The sequence below is a fragment of the Corythoichthys intestinalis genome, chromosome 20 (genome assembly GCF_030265065.1).
Source record: "Corythoichthys intestinalis isolate RoL2023-P3 chromosome 20, ASM3026506v1, whole genome shotgun sequence".
Classification (NCBI taxonomy): Eukaryota; Metazoa; Chordata; class Actinopteri; order Syngnathiformes; family Syngnathidae; genus Corythoichthys; species Corythoichthys intestinalis.
Genome location: NC_080414.1, coordinates 27,937,638 through 27,957,208, shown reverse-complemented (window position 1 = coordinate 27,957,208; position 19,571 = coordinate 27,937,638). Strand labels below are relative to the sequence as shown.

The following is a 19,571-nucleotide window of genomic DNA, read 5'->3' as shown; positions in this document are numbered from 1 at the left end:
TACTTTTACTAAAGTAATTTTTGCCCCTGTATCTGTACTTTTACTTGAGTAAAAGTGATATGCAATATGTCTCATGAACAGTCTCACCAATTTTGAGGAGGATCCAACTCATTCCCTAGGCGCCAAGGTCTCAAATGTGCCCGCTGTACATCGATAAAAATTTCACATTCAATCCAAAATACCCGATTTCCTGTTGGGTTTGGAATATTGGTGCAAGAGACTTTTTGGAGCAATTTTGCACAACTCTTCCCCCAAATTTCATCACTCGAGGATGAAAAAAACCTAATAGGAGATGCCTTTGTGAAAAATTCATGGGGGCGCCACTGAGCCATTTTGTTAGTTCCAGCTAATCTGTTAGTTTACGCATTTGTAGTTTAGTTTTGAGGTACATTTAGCAGTTTATTGTGGAAATATGTTTTTGAGCAATTTATTAAGAGAATTGTACCAAAAAAAAATGCATTTATTTCTGCTATACCAGTTATGTAAATTTAGTAGATCGAAATAACCTATCATTATCAATTCAACTAATGGAACATTTTCAACTCCAGTTGTTTTGTGTTAAGTGGTTTATTGTCAAAATGTGTGCTCATAGCTGTACTTATTTGTGTTACAGCTTTACAAAAAAAAAAACCAACAACAACAACAAAATCAAAGGAAATCAAGTAAAATTCAAAGAACCACAAATTTTGTTGTTTTCTGTCTGTCTAGCTGAACAATGTCACAATGTCACATTTAGTGAGGACGGAACAAGTGCAATAAAATGACTTAATAAACTTGATAAAAATGTGGCTGGCTGGATTTTTTTTTTTTTTTTTGCAAAAGACATTTTTCACAAAATATTTTTGTACTTAGATAATTTTTATAAATGCCTTTTACATCTAAAATTATTCTGCAACGCATTCAATGTTTGTTATCCAATTACTCGATTAATCGAACTTACTGATAGATTAATTGATTACTTAAATCAATAGCTGCAGCCCTAATGTCCCCCCTTCTCGAATTCATTTATTTTATTTATTTATTTATTTTCAAAACTGTTTCATTACTTACTATATGTTATATTGACCAAGTAAATTTGAAATGTGAGAGGGGGACATAAGCAAATGCTTGTTTAACCTTGTAGCGTATTATAACAAGAAACACCGGTGTCTCACATTAAAAAAGTAATTTATTTATTTATCTATAACCGACCGTGCATCTGTGCGCGAGCCACAAAACAATCATCTTATTTTGAAAACAAAAAACGCATTTCCGTTATTTACCTAGCTTTATAAACATGGCTCTGCTTCATTAATAGATTGCGGATTTTAATGACACGTAAAGAAATGGATAGGCAATATTATACAAAAATTAAGAGGCATCGTGCCAAGTATAAAGTCGTAAATGGAGTTTCGACGCATTCGTTGGATTTATTTGCGCTGTGTAGCTTCCTGTGACCGTGTTTACACGTAGCTAGCCCTTCTGTGGGCTAATATAAGCTAGCAAGATGGACCTTGGAACAATGTTGTACAACAATTTAAAAGATGTTACTTGGAGTACCACAGCTCTGCCATTAGATCAACTTGTCAGCGCTTACAGATTGCCTCAAATCGTCAAGCTGGACAACGGTCAGTCACTTTTTGGACGCTCCAAAGTATTCGAGGCTAACTTATCCTTTGCTTGCTACTAACTACGAGTTGTTTGTGCCTTTCCAAACCGGCTTCACGTGTATTTTAACGATTTCACTTGCCATTTGTTTTGTGAAATGATTGTAGTATGTTCTTTTTACCCTCCGAAGCCCCAAATAAGTCTTTATTGATGTACAACGCGACAAAATGTGGACGTCAGAGGGACTGTTTGACTGTTGATGACAGCTGCAGACTTGCAACATTGAGATTGCGCACATTTTATTGCTCAGGCTTGGCAAATATGCACAAAACCGTATGAAATTACTATGTACCGCATCAATATGTACCGCATCTGACTGTTTCATTAGAGCGGCGGAATATATCTAGGTGCATCGATGTAATTTAGAAAATCAAGATCATCAGTTACAGTGATCCCTCGTTTTTTGCGGTTAATGGGGACCAGAACCCGCCGCGATAAATGAAAAACCGCGAAGTAGCACCCCTGAAAAAAAAGTTTCCATTCACTGTATATATTCAGATTTATCGTTGGAGAAAGATACATACAAAACCTGTTTTTCAACGTTTTCCCCAAAGTGTAATTAATTCTTAAATTTTTTTTTTTTAAATAAATGTTTTTAAGCACTTTAAATGTAATAATTTTAGGGCTGCAGCTATCGATTATTTTAGTAGTCCATTAATTGATGAACTAGTTAGTTCGAATAATCGAGTAATCGGATAGGGAATATGAAAAATTAAAATAGCTAAGCTGAGCCTCAAACGTTATAAAAAAATAAATAAATGAGGATCTCTGTACGACAAAAGAACAATTGGCTAACTTACATAGCAAAAGTCCGCTAGCTTAAATGCTATAAAATGCTAACTTTTTTTTCCTCCAATGCTCTTAACAAATGGTTCAGACTCATATTCCCATAAAAAACAGCTAAATATAAACTAAATTACAAAGGCATTAAAAAACATTAGCCAAAACAAAAACTTAGTTTACGTTGATCTTAACAGGGAGCAGTTGGATTCAGCCATGTGAAATGAGGCAGACCAGAGGGCAATGTATCTACCCTAATCAATAAACTAAATGTAAAAACTTTCAAAAGAAACCATTACAACGCCACTTTAATTAAACGAATACTCGAAGCAACAAAATTTAATTTGAATATAATTCGAATGTTTTTTCTAATTGAATACTCGAGTTAATCGATTAATCACTGCAGCAATAAATAATTATGATAGTTTTAAACATGTTACTGTCCCACAGCATAATTTTTAAACAAGAAAAAAAGACACCCAATCCATTTGATAAAAGTAAAAATAATACTTTATTAAATGCTTCATTGAGTGAGTCCACTCAAGATGCTTACTTACACACAATGAATTGCCACAGCAACTGTTTAACAAGTTAAACGATGATTGACGCATACGACGCTTTGAAGGTCGAGTCTCTGGCAAGATCAGAGCTTAACTGCCCGTCAGTCATCGTTTACTTTATTAAGCAACTCCAGTTCACTCTCTTACGAACAACGAGCAGGGAGAAGGAAGGAAGGAGAGTCAGACTACGCGAGCGGCTCGGGACAGCTAATCTGTAATTTTTTTTATTTTAAATTGAAAAAAAAAAAAAAAATCCGCGATGGACTGAGGGCGCGACGTTTGAAGCGTGAAGTAGCCAGGGATCTCTGTATTTTCACGGGTAATGGGGACCTGCATGAAAAATCGAAAATCTGCATTGGGTAGAGGCTGAGTTTTTTTTCTTTTTTTTTTTCTTGTGTTCAAGGTATTTATTCAGATTTAACAGCCTTGGAAAAAAGACATGCTTTCCCCCTTCCCCTATAAAAAGTATAATTAAAACAAACAAAAGAAACCTTATATGTATATTTTAATAAATGGTTTTTAAGCGCTGTAAATGTAATAATTATATACATGTGTGTGTATATATAGAGTGTATCACAAAAGTGAGTGCACCCCTCGCATTTCTGCAGATATTTAAGGATATCTTTTAATGGGACAACACTGACAAAATGACACTGACAGAATGAAAAGTAGTCTCTGTGCAGCTTATATAATAGAGTTAATTTATTTTCCCCTCAAAATAACTCAAAATATAGCCATTAATATCTAAACCCCTGGCAACAAAAGTGAGTACACCCCAAATGCGAGTAATTTTTTAAAGTCGTTTTTTTAAAAATTTTTTTTTTTTTAAACTAAATATTAGACATCAATTAATGATTCTAAGCAAAAAATGATAGACATTCCGAATAATATAATTACTTCTTTTTATAGCTGGGTTGAAACAAAAGCGGTTGCACTGTGTCTGTAAATGGGGGTCTCCAGAGTAAAACAGACAAAAGAAAAATAGTCCAGAGGCATAATGTGGCATGAAACTGCTATGGCAGCGTATAGACATATTGTTCCATCAAACACAACAGTTCATATATAAAAGAAAACAATTATTTGTACATGTATACATGCATATAGCTTAACATATTTAAATAAAATACTGTATTTTTTAATTGAAAAAAATCAGCAATGGACTGAGGGCGCAAAGTTTGAAGTGCGAAGTAGCGAAGGATCACTGTAAACCCATTTGGGAAACAATGACATTTTCATGCCACATTACTAAGTTTCGACAATTAAAGTTTCAACAATAATACATAAAATAGAAAGCAGAAGGGTATTCTGTCGTATCACTTGTCACGATCGCAATGTGCGAACTACTTGAACAAGGAGTCAATCACTCATTTGTTTTTCCCCATTTCAGGCCAGTTGGTCGAAGGGCTTCGAGACAATGACTACCTCTTGATTCATTCCTGTCGTCAATGGACAACTATAACTGCACATAGTCTTGAGGAAGGACACTACGTAATTGGACCTAAAATAGAAATCCCTGTTCACTATGAAGGTAACATTACATTTCTTGTGTATGGAATTAAAAAAAAAAACATTGCTTGGAAGTGTAAATGGAACTTTTCTACTTAGGTCAGTTTAAGCTGCTGGAACAGGACCGAGATGTTAAAGAACCAGTGCAATACTTCAACAGTGTGGAAGAGGTAGCCAAAGCATTTCCTGAAAGGGTTTACGTCATGGAAGAAATCACATTCAATGTTAAGGTAAGAATAATCTTTTAAAATGGATAACTGATCTGTCTTGGTCATTTTAAAATTAAATGTTAAATATGATTAATATTCCTAATTGCTCAAGAAATTATTTGATTGCACAGAAGGGTTAAGTTTATTGCGCGTGCCAAGAATGAAAACAAGCATGTTTTAGGCTGTCAAGCATAAACTAACTCTGGCCCACGCACTCCAACTCAAAGTGACACTGGTGAGCTTTGTTTTGCGCAGCAAATATGTGGAATTGTAAAAGCTGAATCATTTTGTTGGGCCCGTATACATTATACACAGACTACCATGGATAGAAAGACATGTAACTCTTAAGAGATAAACGTTAGACAAGTTATAATATTTTGATATTAATTCATTTGCTCCCCAAAAACGTATAAATACGTTCTATTTTTAATTGCTTCAGTGTCCCAAAAACGTATTTATGTCTTATGTGTTTTTTTTTTTCTTTTACAAGAGGCCACTATAGGTTCCGATCCATCTAAAATATAATGCAGAAAGCTCAAAACCCATTTTAAAGCAATAAAACTGGCCACTGGAGGTCAGTAGCACATTTGGTAAGAACTCATCTCGGGCCAAGAAAGGAAGTGAAGAAAAATAGTCAGGAAACGGAAGTTGGAGGGATCTTGTGAAGACGCGTGAGAATTTCAGAAAAATGCGGAGAACGATCGGGGGGAAAAGGCAAACAACACTGGAGGCGTATTTTGAAAAGAAAACGAAAGCATCGTCAAAGAAGGATTAAAAAAAATAAGCTATCTTGATGAGACAGACGGCGACGTACACAACAGCGTCAGGTTCCACACGCGTTCTGCGGAGCTTACATTGCGTTACTCCTTAGCCCGAGGTTGAAACCAATGATGAAGATGATGATCTTGATCCAGACTCATCAGATCAGCCACGGGAGCAGCCGTGAGCCTTCCCTGTTGTTATGTGCGCAAATAGTTCAACAGTTCAGTTATGTGTAAATTAGGCCTGTCAACAATAACGCGTTAATGACCATGATGAATCTGGAAATATTAACCCATAAAAAAAAATTTTTTTAAACGCAATTTCCCGCTCACACTGGCCACAACTGCCTCCTGTAGTCCCACACGCTGATGTTTACATTCTCCGCGCGGCAATGCAGGACATAATGCAGCCAGCCACAATGAGTGAGGATGATGACCAAATTCCGTTTTAAAAAGCTGCCTAATGGAAATCTGGATAAAACCAAAGTTGTGTGCACCTACTGATGTAATGAACTGTCGTTCGATCGAAGCTCGACCAGCCTAAAGTACCACCTTCAGCCACAGCTAGTGTTAGCAATGACGCTAACACTGCGGGAAACAAGCCGCAGTCATCAAGCTACACTGGCAGAGTGCGGACTCGGACTTGTCAACAAAAGACAACAAGTAGGTTGACTACTGCAATCGCTACATGGGTAGACAGAGACTGTAGAGTGTAGACCCATTAACATAGTCGAAGACGAGGGCGTTGAAAATCCAATGACAACAAACAACAACGACAAACCACTAGACAGGTACAAGGCAGTGCCAGCATGGACTCATGTCCACTACAATGGTGGTCTGCGCACAGTGGTGCCCACAGTAAGCTGGCCCATGCAAAAAAAAAAAGTATCTGGTCACACCTGCCACAACCGTTCCTTGCGAGAGACTGTTTTCTTTGACAGGGCACGTTGTTCAAAAGAAAAGGTCTGCTCTGTTATCTGAAAATGTCAACAAGCTAGTTTGCCTGAGCAGTTGGTTAAAAAAAAATAGAGTATCATACTGGCTAACTTAAGCAGTGTTTCTAAACACCTTTACACACAGTTCAGTGTAATGTTTTTCAGTTAAGTGTGTGAAAATTGACATTTTCTTCTCACAGTTTTCAGGCCATTTAGTGTAAAACTGCAAATGCTGCATTTATTTGTGTGAAATGTTCAATTTAACAGACAAGTTGTTTACACATTTTTTTTGAAACACTAGCTATTGTTACTGTATTGTGCTCTTCTGCTCTTTAAATTGGCAGTTCATTTTGGGTAATATGCCAAACGGTACTTGAGCCACATTGTTAGTCTGAGGCACTTTAATCTGTTAAAGCTCTTTGCTGTATCATACAATTTATTTTATTTATTATTTATTATACGAGCTGAGTTGTTAAATAAAATTTTAATCTTCACATTACTTCCTGTAAAGGTAACCATGCAGGTAAATGCGCTAAATAAGTACTGACCAAAGTAGTCAGTCAAAGCCAAAATGAGCCCCTATTTCAGACTTATAAAAGGACTAATCTGAGCAACCACTAGAGGGCGACACACACAAATCTCTACTTGGATTTGCCTAATGTTATTGTTACTTCAGCACACTGCAAGGCAATGCTGCTGCGCGCTAGGGGTGGGAACTTCTTGGTACCTCACGATACTTTTTGCGATACAAAGCTCACAATAACGATGATCTCATGTTATGGCGATAAGATGATTATCGATACATTGGTCAAGAAATCATTCTAGGATATTCTACAAAACAACTAATAAAAAGGAAAAACAAGCTGTGAATTGGAATGAGTTTATCAGTAGTAGACATCCAATCTGAGCCGGGACATTTTTTCATTGGCTGCCATTCCTCCCACTTCAAACAAATTGGACGTCTATGGCGGTCAACGGCAACCAATGAGAATAATTTGGGCACATTTCAGGCCATTTGCTGTTAATTTTGGGGCATTTATGGGTCACGTCCGGTTTGGGTTACAGAACAGGAAGTGACCCAAGAATCTCCCCAAATGAATAGGCAATGACTCAAACTCAACAGAAAGTGACCTGTAAGCACCCCAACGATATATCGATAACCTTTTGGAATACAAAATATCACGATATATCATCATTTCGATATTTTGTCAAACCCCTAGTGCTGCCTTAGCAAAGGATCTGACTCGTGAACAAAGATGGAAATTAAATTGTAATTCTTGGACTCTCATATCTTGTAGGTGGCTTCAGGGGAATGCAACGAAGATACTGAAGTTTACAATATAACACTAAGCACTGGCGATGAGCTAACATTAATGGGTCAAGCCGAGATCCTCTATGCCAAGACCTCCAAAGAAAAATCCAGATTTAATACAATTTTTAAGAAGATTGGCAAGCTGAACTCCATCAGTAAGATGGGTCGAGGCAAGATGCCCTGCTTGATCTGCATGAACCACCGCACCAACGAGAGCATCAGCTTACCTTTCCAATGCAAAGGCCGCTTCAGCACATGTAGTCCGCTGGAGCTTCAGATGCAGGATGGCGAGCACACCATCAGGAACATTGTAGAAAAAACGCGTTTGCCGGTGAACGTCACAGTGCCCAGCGGTCCTCCCCGCAACCAGCATGACCTCCACCTCATCCGGGAAGGCCATCGCTACAAACTGGTCAACATTCAGACCAAGACGGTGGTCGTGTGCTGCGTCCTGCGAAGCAACAAAATCATCCCCATCCATTTTCCTTTCCACGTGGCTTTGCCTCGATTTATTGTTCCGGAGGAACTGCTACAAGGCGAATTGTGGCTGGAGACTATGGTGCATCGCTGGTTCGCCTTCTGTCAGGAGCAGTTTGATATAGACGACTACTCCCGTGCCGTTCGGGATGTACGGACAGATTGGAACGATGAGGGGAAGAGCCCTAAGAAGCAGAGTGGCGGGAACGGTATCTGCTGTGCTGGCGGAACCTCCAACGGGTGTCCCAACAGTATGCAGATCCCGAGTTCTTTAACGTACGCCCGGGATGAACTGACGCAATCCTTCCACCGACTCTCTGTGTGCGTTTACGGTAGCAACCTGCACGGTAACAGTGAGGTCAATTTGCAGGGATGCGCGAGCCTCTGCGGCGATTGGGCTCTGCTGCCCTCTGACAGCATTCCGACAGACTCGGTGGAAAATGAACACTTTTCCACAGAAATGTTGGAGTGCCCCAACAAGCAGGCGCCCCTCACCAAGTCAGATGTTCCCTATGAGGAGCTGTGGTTGGACCACTTAAGAAGCCAGATCCCAAAGTCGTCTTCAACTGAAGGTGTTCAAGGTCTCAACAATGGATGTGCTCCTACATTAACAACATCAACCCCATCTTGCCCCGTTTTATGTCCTCTTGGTCCAGCTACCATTCCTGACGTCTCTCTCACTCCGCCACCAGTCCCGCCCAAATCTGAAGCTGTGAGTCTTACTGGTTGAACTCATCTGTTGAATTGTGAATTTCTAAGCCATGTCATCCTTTTCTAGGTGAAAGAAGAATGTCGCTTATTGAACGCCCCGCCGATTCCTCCACGTAGTTTGAAACAGATGCCGTCAGTACCGATGCTGTCGAAGCCTCGGCAGCAAGAGACCCGCTCACCAAGTCCAACCCTTTCCTACTACTCTTCTGGTCTCCACAGCATGTAAGCAGTCACATTAAGATACTGTAGTTTTTCAAATAATACATTCCTCCCAAAAAGTTTTTTTCGAGCGAAATTTCAGGATGAATTTGAGTACAGGTAGTCCCCAGGTTACGACGTACTAGACTTTCTTGATTTTGACTTAACGACACTGGAGTCTCGTCCGCCATTTTGTCTCCAGTCGTTTTTTTTTTTTTTGGACGCATAAACAGTACCTTATTGTACCTCATTGTACCCTTCTTGTTTACTTTATTAATATGACGTGTTGTGTCCTCACTAAATGTGAAGTTGTTCAGCTTAACAGACATCAAACAAGGCAATTGTGCTTTTTGAATCTTTTGACAATTTGTAAAGCTGTAACGAGTGCTGAAATGATTAATCGATTAACTGGAGTAATTCGATTAGAAAAAGATTAAAATTTCGCTGATTCAAGTATTCGGTTAATTAAAGTGCCCTTTTAATGGTTTGTTTTGGGTGGATACAATGCCTTCTAGTGGCAATAGTGAATATGACATAACACACATGGCTGAATGCAGCTGCTCCCTGTTAAGACCAACAAGTTTTTGTTTGAGCTAATGTTTATTTAATGCATTCGTAATTTAGTTTAATAGTGAAGGAATCTGACCTTTTAGCCATACTGCCGGAACCGCGCTAGCGCAATTCCAACGACCCGGGCCGGTGGAATCCCGACAACCAGGCCAAAAGGCGTTCTGTATCTTTCTGTCCTTATCTGCACGTTTTCTTGGCGCTGCAAGTTCATAATATCAAACACATTCTGCTTGCTTCTTAATGATATAAATGCTATTTATTTTATATTGGGTGTGCTAAAGTAATACAGTCAAACAGTAAATACGATAAAATGTACTATTTCCTTCAATAGGTATATTTAGCCGTTTTATGTGGGAATATGTGTTCGAACCATTTGTTAAGAGCATTGTAAAATAACAAAACATTAGCATTTCATAGCATTTAAGCTAGCGGACATTTACTATGTAAGTTAGCCAATTGTTTTTGCAAAGTGTTCTCATTTATTTTTTCTTTTATACCATTAATACCTGCAGCCCTAGCTGTAACACACATATGTACACTTATGTTCAAAACGACACATTTTAACAAAACACTTGACACAAAACGATTGTTCAGACGTCCATCTAGTCTGATCAATATGTAAATTTAGTAGATCAAATTAGCCTAATTTGCCGAACAAAAGTCTACTAGCTTAAATGCTACGAATGCTAACGTATTTACAATTCTCATATAAAATCAGTCACACGTAACTCCACAAACTGTATCTGTAGACTGAATCACAAATGCATACACGAACATATATTAGCAGAAACAATTTACAGCCTTGTGTGTGCTAAAACAGCTCAGCTGTCCGTCATCCATGTCAGACAGAGTCTGCTCTTCAGTCATAAGGCGACAGTCCAGCCAGACCCAACGCTGCCACCAGATGGCAGTGTATCCTCCATCATTAACAAAATACAATACTGTAAGATTTTTTGGGTAGTTATTTGGGGTACTTAAAAGGTTAATTCAGACTTACCAGCATAGGAACGGAACACGTTCGTAACCCTGGTACTACCTGTATCTCTTAACTTCTCTGTTTAGAGCTCTGCATGCCGGTGTGCCTAATCTATCTTATTTTCCCATCAGTAGTGGCACTTGTGAACAAGAGGCTTCTGATCCGCAAGAGAAAAGCAGCGTATGCTATCCGTGCAAGTGGGCACGTCCCGCCAGTGGCGAGCCTAGCGGCGCGATGCTAAATTCGCCATCCGACGGGATGTCCTCCAGGTTGTCTTGGCCCAACAACTTCAGCGGAGGAGATTGTCACGCTTTGGACGACTTCCTGCCCGCCGGCTGCCGCAGCTACTACAGCTACCCGAGAAATAGATCCACGAGCAATCCCAAAACCTGCAGCCTAGTCGACTTTGACAGCCGAGAGCGTGCGCCCGGCGCTATAAGTCTCAGGCTGCGCGATGAGTCTCGAAGTAAGTCCTGCACCAAATCTTCTAGTTACAATTCGGAAATGCACAGAGACAAACCGATAGACGAATGCAATACCAAGCAGAGCCTTTCTTGCCCTATTTTACCGCCAAGAACAGCAAAGTCAAACAGCTTGAAGAAGAGTTTAGAATTAGCATCTGGATCAACCGGTGACAGTCAACAGGACACTTCAACTCCCTGCCTCGTTCCACAGCGTGAACACTTAATGCAAGATTCGACTTCCATCACGAACCCGGAAACTCCTTGCTTGACTTCGGGGTCTCTCTCAGAACAGTGGCAGCCCCCGCCTTGTCTGGCCGGCCTTTCAATAGAAGAGGTGTCCAAATCGTTACGATTCATCGGCCTTCCAGACGACATCGTGTCCCTCTTTATTTCCGAGAAGATCGATGGGAACTTGTTACTGCAGCTCACCGAAGAGATTCTCTCCGAGGACTTCAAACTGAGCAAACTGCAAGTAAAGAAACTCATGCAGTTCATTAACGGGTGGAGACCCAAAATATGACGATGGCGGAAGACTTTTCGTAAACTTAATATGCTATGCATCCCTCAACCACAATGCAACCTTACTTCCCAGTCACCGCATTGTGGGGGGACCCTTCCTAGCACCCTTTAAATCTGTGACTGCTTTTGCAACCGGATGGAATCATTAGCACTTTTTGGGGGTCTTTTTTTTTTTTGATGTTAGCAACGTTGTTCCTTCTTGCCTCTCATGTTCTTATTACAAGCATATAAATCTAAACGTAAACTGGCACAGGGAACAAGGATATCTGCTAAAGAAACCAAATTTTATGGGACTGCTTTTGTTTCGGTACTACATATTTGGAGCTAGCTAGGTACAATGCATTGAGCTAACTTATCTTAGATTTATCTTATGAGCAGATTACGGGTTCACACGTATCCTTTTTTTTTTTTTTAACCATCTTAACCAATATTTAAAATGGTAGATCACAAGTGTATTCTTAGTTCTCTTTTGTGAGGTGTGCTTGGCAAGTGCCACATATCTCCGCTGACAAATGCGAGTCTTCGACCCAAACCAGAAGTCTGTTATAGTTCCAAGACAGATCTGTGTGCCATTGTACTTCCCGACTGCCAGAAAATACAAAGATCAGAGAAACCTCCACTTATCGAACCTTATCCACCCGCAACAAAACTGACTTACTGCTTAGTCTTCCTTAGGGCCTGATCCCTCTTATTTGCGCAGTTACAAATAAAATTCAAAGCATGTTTGCTTTAAAACTTGCTGTAAAACTGACACCTAAAATAATTAACCATTTAATACTTAAACACCAACATTTTTAATGTATGTCTGTTAGCATAATGCTTGCAATAATGTACAACAGACAGGCCAACTGATACTAGCATTGAGATTACGGTAATTATTAAACTTCAAATATCTCCTACTTTATCACAAGTAACATGAACACATGCAAATACAATAACTAGGGATGTCCCGAACGCATATTTTTGCACCCGATACTGAGTCCTGATCCAATACCGAATTTTTTTTTTTTTTTTTTAATCATAGACTTCACTATCAGTTGACTAGACAGGTCTTACTAACATTGCACCATGGCTTCCTGTTGGGGGCCGGCCCAGGCAGAGCTGAGTTGGCTTTGACTGTGATAAACTCAAACACACACTGCGTTCAAACGTCGGATTTAGGTGAAAACGGGCCGAATTTTTTACCGCATACAAGCAGGATGGATGATCTCGAGTGATTTGGTCGAGGAGTCAAGGTAATTATTATATAAAAGAGCCCGATGCGTGCACTTTCAACTTAAAATGCTCAGTTTTTCGATGGACGCCACATTGGATTATATAATAGCGTAATTTTACCTCGAAATATTTATGTAAAATTAATGATAACTGCCCGTTTCTTTGCTCTTAACCAAGAATCTAGACTGTTCTATTTTCATATCTATAGAAATTCTGGTGACGTATCCATTTTTTTTTTTACAAGAATTTGCAACTTAACTCTTTGTTTTGTGATGGCTACCATGTTGTATCCGTACACAGTAGCATTAAGTTTACATTCAAATGATCAGGTAATTTTCGGCCAACTGCCCGTTTTTTGGGGCAAAAAAGTAGTAATTTAGAAATTTTTGCGTCCTTACAAATGTTTCTTTTCGCTTTTATGTAACATTTCAATCTAAAGACGCCGAGGGCCAGGTAGCTGTCCAGAAGTGCCTTCGTGTTGAGGCAATAAAAACATCGGAATTTAACCTAAATAAGTTGTGATTGTATATAGAAAAATGCAAATTCTGCTTTTGTTGAGTAAAATTAAGATTATTCTGCATGCTTTTCTTAAGTATTAAGTTTCTGATGTGAAAATTGAGTAATTTATTAGCTGTTGGAAACTTGCACTAAATAAAAAAATTAAGTTGCTAGTTTGGGCAAAAACTTGTAAACATTGCTATTGATCCTGAAAATATAGGTTTTTATCTCTACATTTGGTGATTTTTGTGCATATAGTGTAAAATTTGACAATTTTAGAGCCATTTTAAGTTTTGTTATAATTATATAAAAAATAATCAGGATTTTATTAGGGAACGACTTTGAATTTTTTTACTTCGCTGCTCATGGAGACTCATATAACCTGTAAGGGAGGTGACTGTTTTGAAAATAGCCCCCTACGGATCGGTAACTTATCCCATCAACTGATAGTGAATTGTATGTTTAAATTTATTTGAACAAAGGTTCCAAACATGTTACTGTTCCACCTTTCCATCTTCATAATGTAGAAAATGCTTGTTTTTATTAAATGCTTCATTGAGTGAGTCTACTCAAATCCACTCACACTGCTGAGAACAGCCTCTCACACGATGAGTTGCCACAGCACACTTATGACTGGGCTGCGAATTTAACGATGATTGACACTAGTGCTGCAATGATTAATCAATGAACTCGAGTAATTCGATTACAAAAAAAGATTCGAAATAAATTTTGCTGCTTCAAGTATTCGTTTAATTAAAGTGGCGAATGGTTTGTTTTGAAAATGGATTTAGTTTTATTGATTTGGGTGGATACACTGTCCTCTAGCGGCAATAGTGAATATGAAATAACTCATTTCACATAGCTGCTCCCTGATAAGGCCAACATAAGCTACATTTTGTTTGAGCTAATATTTCTTTTAATGCATTCGTTCATAGGGATATTTAGCTTTTTTTTTTTTTTTTGTAGGAATACGTGTTTGAACTATTAAGAGCGTAAAAAAAAAAAGCGGACTTTTGCTATGTATGTTAGCCAATTGTTCTTCTGTTGTACTTCGATCCTCATTTTTTTTTTTTTTATACAGTTCGAGGCTCAGCTCAGGTATTTAATTTTTTATGTTCCTTATCCGATTACACAATTATTCGAACTAACAAGTTAATCGATTGCTGCAGCCCAAATTGACACATTTTTGCCTTTGATCGTAGAGTTACCAAGCTTTTCTGGCAAGATCAAAGCTACAAACCTGTCAATCATTGTTAAATTTAAGTACTGCAACGCAAGCTGCACTGGACAGTTTGGCCGCACTTCTTAGCAGGAGGGAGGGTATGGTGCTGTACTAGCATGAAGCAGAAAAACATGAATATATATTAAAATACCCAATCCTTTTCACCCAATTCTGATCCTTTGAAAAATGGTGCGATCGGATCGGGACATCCCTAACAATTACTGAAACTATTTTCTTTAAAATCGTAAATGTATTACAGTGCAATAGAATAAGGGCTACTTGGCAAGATGAAATGGAGTTCTGATGCCATGGCAGCAATACAACCAAACTGCTGTTGGCACAGTAGTAACGCCAGAATAGTATATAAAGCCATTTGATTTAAGGTCCATAAACTAGTACACAGTTTGTCGTCACTAGTAGGACAACTTTGGACAAAAATATTAACAGGTTTTGCATTTTGTAACCTTATTCCTACATTAGTCTTGTTTTACTTCTCATCACACACTACAATCTTTGAAACTTATTTTTGCCAGCATTTTTATTTTTCAACTGACATTTTCAATGAAGCTCCCAAAAGTAGAACTAAAACAAAATCCAGATGGCTATTAATCAAGTCAAGCAGGTTCTAGCCCACACTGCCATCTTATTGTGCCTTTTATTAACGAACAGTGACTAACTTCTCAGTTAACGCCTTACTTGGACTACCACGAGAAAAGTATGCATCTTGCACTTTTACTGCCGTTACAGTTCAATTAAGAACGTCTAATGCTAAATTATCCCATGACGGAATGCACTTCAAACTTTTTTTCATCCTACTGAAATGGTACATGCTTAGTTTTATTAAAGTGTCCTGTAATGAAAAGAGGACATATTTTTACAAGCGTTTTGGAATGAGGAATTTGACCATTAATACTTATAAGTACATTTTGTGCAAAGTCTTATGTCTTCAGTAAAGCAACACTAAAGAATGACTATTTTCCTTCAATCCTGACTTTATAGTTCACTTTTTCCTTTAAATAATCAATTTAGTAATTGGATTTTTTGGGGTAAAATTACAACTCTCTAGAATTTGATTTTTTCCCCCCATCATTTTCTGTGTGGCCATAGCATTCCTTCCTTATTGTTTTTTCATCCCTGCTAGCGATGATTGTGCTCTGATGAAATCATGATTTGTATCGGTACCATTGAGGGTAATGTATTTACACAGTTATTATTCTTGTTTAATAGAAAGTAAACTATGCAGCAAGGTACTAGTCATCGCATTAAGTATGAAGGTGCGTCAAACATTTACACAAGATTGGCTATTTGTTTCCCCTGAAGTGTTACATGCCTTTTGACTTTTCTAATATGCAGATGTATTTTTGATTACTAATGTAAAATATTGTTCATCTAAAAAGCTCATTTTGTTTGTTGTAATACTGGTTTTATTTGCATTGTCGATAACGGTGCGAATTATGGGTTCTGCAGCAACACATTTGTATTAATAAGGAAAAAAATAAGCAGCCTTAGTCACATGAAGGTATTAAGCGTCGGAAATAAACCAGGTCAATTCCTAGGTTTCAGATCCTAAATCACATTTTTGTACTTTTTAAGGAGATGTCAGTTATCATGCAAAGCTGGTTGAGGTGTTGTTCGATAACTAAACATCCATCAACTTTGTCCTTACTACAACCCCTAGCAAAAAGTATGGAATCACCAGTCTCGGATGAGCACTCTCTCAAGACATTTGATTATGTAGAACAAACTCATAAAAAGCTTGAAAAAATAATGAATTAGTTCAAAAATGCAACTCTTTAGCATTCAGAAACACTAAAAGAAATTAATAAAACATTGTGGTGGTCAGTAAATGTTACTTTTATAGAGCAAGTGCAGGGAAATAAATATAGAATCACGAGAAACAAATAACAATCAAAACACATCTCTAGTATTTAGTTGCACCACCTCTGGCTTTTATGACATCTTGCAGTCTCTGAGGCATGGACTTGAGTGTATTCTTCATCAATTTGGTGCCAACTCTCTTTGATTGCAGTTGCCAGATCATCCTTGCAGGTCGGAACCTTGTTGTGGACCATTGTTTTTTAATTTCCACCACAGGTTTTCAATAGGGTTGAGATCTGGGCTATTTGCAGGCCATGACATTGACTGGATGAATCCTTCTCCAAGGAATGCTGGAACAATTTTAGCTCTGTGGCATGATGCATTTTCATCTTGGAAAAAGATTTCATTATCCCCAAACATATTTTCAATTAAAGGGATAAGAAAGCTGTCTAAAATTTCAATGTAAACTTGTGCATTTGTTGAAAATTTAACCACAGCCATCTCCCCAGTGATTTTGCCTGACATGCAGCCCCATATCATCAAGGACTGAGGGAATTTTAATGTTTTCTTGAGGCAGTCATCTTTGTAAATCTCACTGGAACGGCACCAAACAAAAGTTCCAGCATCATCACCTTGTCCAATGCAGATTCTTGACTCATCACTGAAAATAACCTTCATCCAGTCATTCACAGTCCATGATTGCCTCTCCTTAGCCCATTGCAGTCTTATTTTCTGTTTAAGTGTCAATGATGGTTTCCTTTTAGCTTTACTGTATGAAAATCCCATTTCCTTTAGGCGATTTTGCACAGTTCTGTAACATACCTTAACTCCAGCTTCCTCCCGTTTCTTTTTCATTAGTCTTGTTGTACATCTTCTGTTTTAAAAGGCATATGGCCTTTAGTTGTTTGTCATGACGTTTGGATGTATTCCTCGGTCTACCAGTATGCTTAACTTCAACAACCTTCCCATGCTGTTTGTACTTGGTCCAGATTTTTGATACAGCTGACTGTGAACAGCCCACTTCTTTGGCAACCATACGCGTCAAGAATAGGAGTGGGAACCTCTTGTTACCTCACGAAACGATAAGATTTTCGATACAAAGCTCACGATAACGATGATCTGACGATATGTCGATGCAACGATTATCGATACACTGGTCAGGAAATCATTCTAGGATAATCTACAAACAATACTGTGAATTGGAATGAGTGTATCACTAGTAGACGTCCAATCCATTTGAACTGGGAGGGTGGCAGCGAATGAACGAATGCCATCCCTCCCACTTCAAAAGAATTGAACGTCTATGGCCGTCATTGTCAGCCAATGCCATGAAATGAGGTAATTTTGGGCCATTTAAGGTCATTTACCGGTTGATTTTCATTTTCATCCTGTTTATATGGGGGTATTTTATGGGTCACTTCCTGTTTATTTTGAGTTACAGAACAGGAAGTGACCTGGTAATCACCCAAATGAGTAGGCAGTGACTCAAACGCAACAGGAAATGACCTGTAAATGTACAGCAAGTGACCTGTAAATGGGCCGAAAATCGGACAGAATGACTGCGAATGCTCTGGTTTCGAATGAACGAACGTTCCCAGTCTAAATGGATTGGGCGTTGAGGACCTTAAATGGCAGCCTTACAGTTACCTGAGACACCATCATGGTGGAAGATTTTGGTAGCAACTTGTTGGTTGCTTTTTTTTAAACATTGACACCTTTTTAAAACGATATCTCGATTCTTGGCAGGAGCATATTGATAACATTTTGGGATACAAAGTATCACGATATATCACCATTTCGGTATTTTGTCACAACCCTAGTCAAGAAGTTTGATAATCCTCTCCTTGGTCTCAAGAGACTAGGAGTGGGAACCTCTTGGTACCTCACGATACGATACGATTTGCGATACAAAGCTCACGATAACGATGATCTGACAATATGTCGATACATTGGTCAGGAAATCTAGGATATTCTACAGACAAATAATAAACAGAAAAACAAGCTTCTGCTGTGAATTGGAATGAGTTTATCAATAGCAGACGTTCAATCCGTTTGAAGTGGGAGGGATGGCAGCGAATGAGTTCATTCGCTGCCATCCCTCCCACTTCAAACGGATTGAACGTCTATGTCCGTCAGTGGCAGCCAATGCCAGGCAATGAGGTAATTTTGGGCCATTTAAGATCATTTACCTGTTGATTTTCAGTTACTTCCTGTTGATTTTGAGGTATTTTATGGTTCACTTCCTGTTTATTTTAAGTTACAGAACAGGACCTGACTTGGGAATCACCCAAATGAATAGGCAGTGACTCAAACTCAACAGGATATGACCTGTAAATGGCCTAAAATGAACAGCAAGTGACCTGTAAATCCCCTGAAAATCGGACCGAATGACTGTGAATGCTCTGGTTTTGAATGGACGAACTTTCGCAGTCTAAACGGATTGGGCGTCGAGCACCGTCAATGGCAGCCTTAGAGTTAACTGTGACACTATTATGGTGGAAGATTTTGGTAGCAACTTGATGATTGATGTTTTTTTTTAAACATTGACACCTTTTTAAAACGATATCTCGATTCTTGACAGGAGCATATCGTTAACATTTTGGGATACAAAGTATCACGGTGTATCACCATTTCGATATTTTGTCACACCCCTACAAGAGACATTTCTGTTTTGCAGCCATGATTCTTGTGAATCCACATGGTCCAGCACCCCTCCAAGGTGTGATAACTGTACTGCTTTTTAACTGCTGACTAACGAGCAGATCTAATCTGAGGCAGGGGCCCAATTAAGGAAAGGAATTGACTGGGTGTGTCTGTGTTTTCTACTCAATATGGAGTGATTCCATATTTTTTTTCTTCCGAATGGAGTGATTCTATGTTTATTTCCCTGCACTTGCTCTATAAAAGTAACATTTACTGATCACCACAATGTTTTTTTATTCGTTTTAGTGTTTCTGAATGCTAAGGAATTGCACTTTTGAACTAATTCTAATGAATTAGTTTTTCAAACTTTTTACCAGAGTTTGTTTTACATAACAAAATGTCTGAGTGAGTGCTCATCTGAGACTGGTGATTCCACACTTTTTGCTCGGGCTTGTAGTATAATTCAGTAATTCAGTACCTTAAACTGGATATCAAGGATACTAAATTGATTTTCAAACTCATCGCATGAAGGAAAAAAAACAATTATACA

At 38.6% G+C, this 19,571-nt stretch overlaps 1 protein-coding gene across 1 annotated transcript; it reads left to right on the top strand.

The window, feature by feature from the left end:
- Window positions 1-1,259: 1,259 nt before the first annotated feature.
- On the top strand, window positions 1,260-15,539 carry garem (GRB2 associated, regulator of MAPK1). The gene is made up of 6 exons (XM_057824762.1): window positions 1,260-1,607; window positions 4,375-4,515; window positions 4,593-4,723; window positions 7,697-8,899; window positions 8,966-9,120; window positions 10,774-15,539. The coding sequence occupies exons 1-6, from the start codon at window positions 1,487-1,489 to the stop codon at window positions 11,624-11,626; spliced, it is 2,604 nt and encodes an 867-aa protein (XP_057680745.1). The 5' UTR covers window positions 1,260-1,486; the 3' UTR covers window positions 11,627-15,539.
- The last annotated feature ends 4,032 nt before the right edge of the window (window positions 15,540-19,571 follow it).

Coding starts and splice junctions, on each gene's coding strand:
- garem (XM_057824762.1), top strand. CDS start 1,487: ATGGACCTTGGAACAATGTTGTACAACAATTTAAAAGATGTTACTTGG. Junction 1,608..4,374: donor AATCGTCAAGCTGGACAACG/GTCAGTCACTTT, acceptor TCCCCATTTCAG/GCCAGTTGGTCGAAGGGCTT. Junction 9,121..10,773: donor TCTTCTGGTCTCCACAGCAT/GTAAGCAGTCAC, acceptor TTTTCCCATCAG/TAGTGGCACTTGTGAACAAG.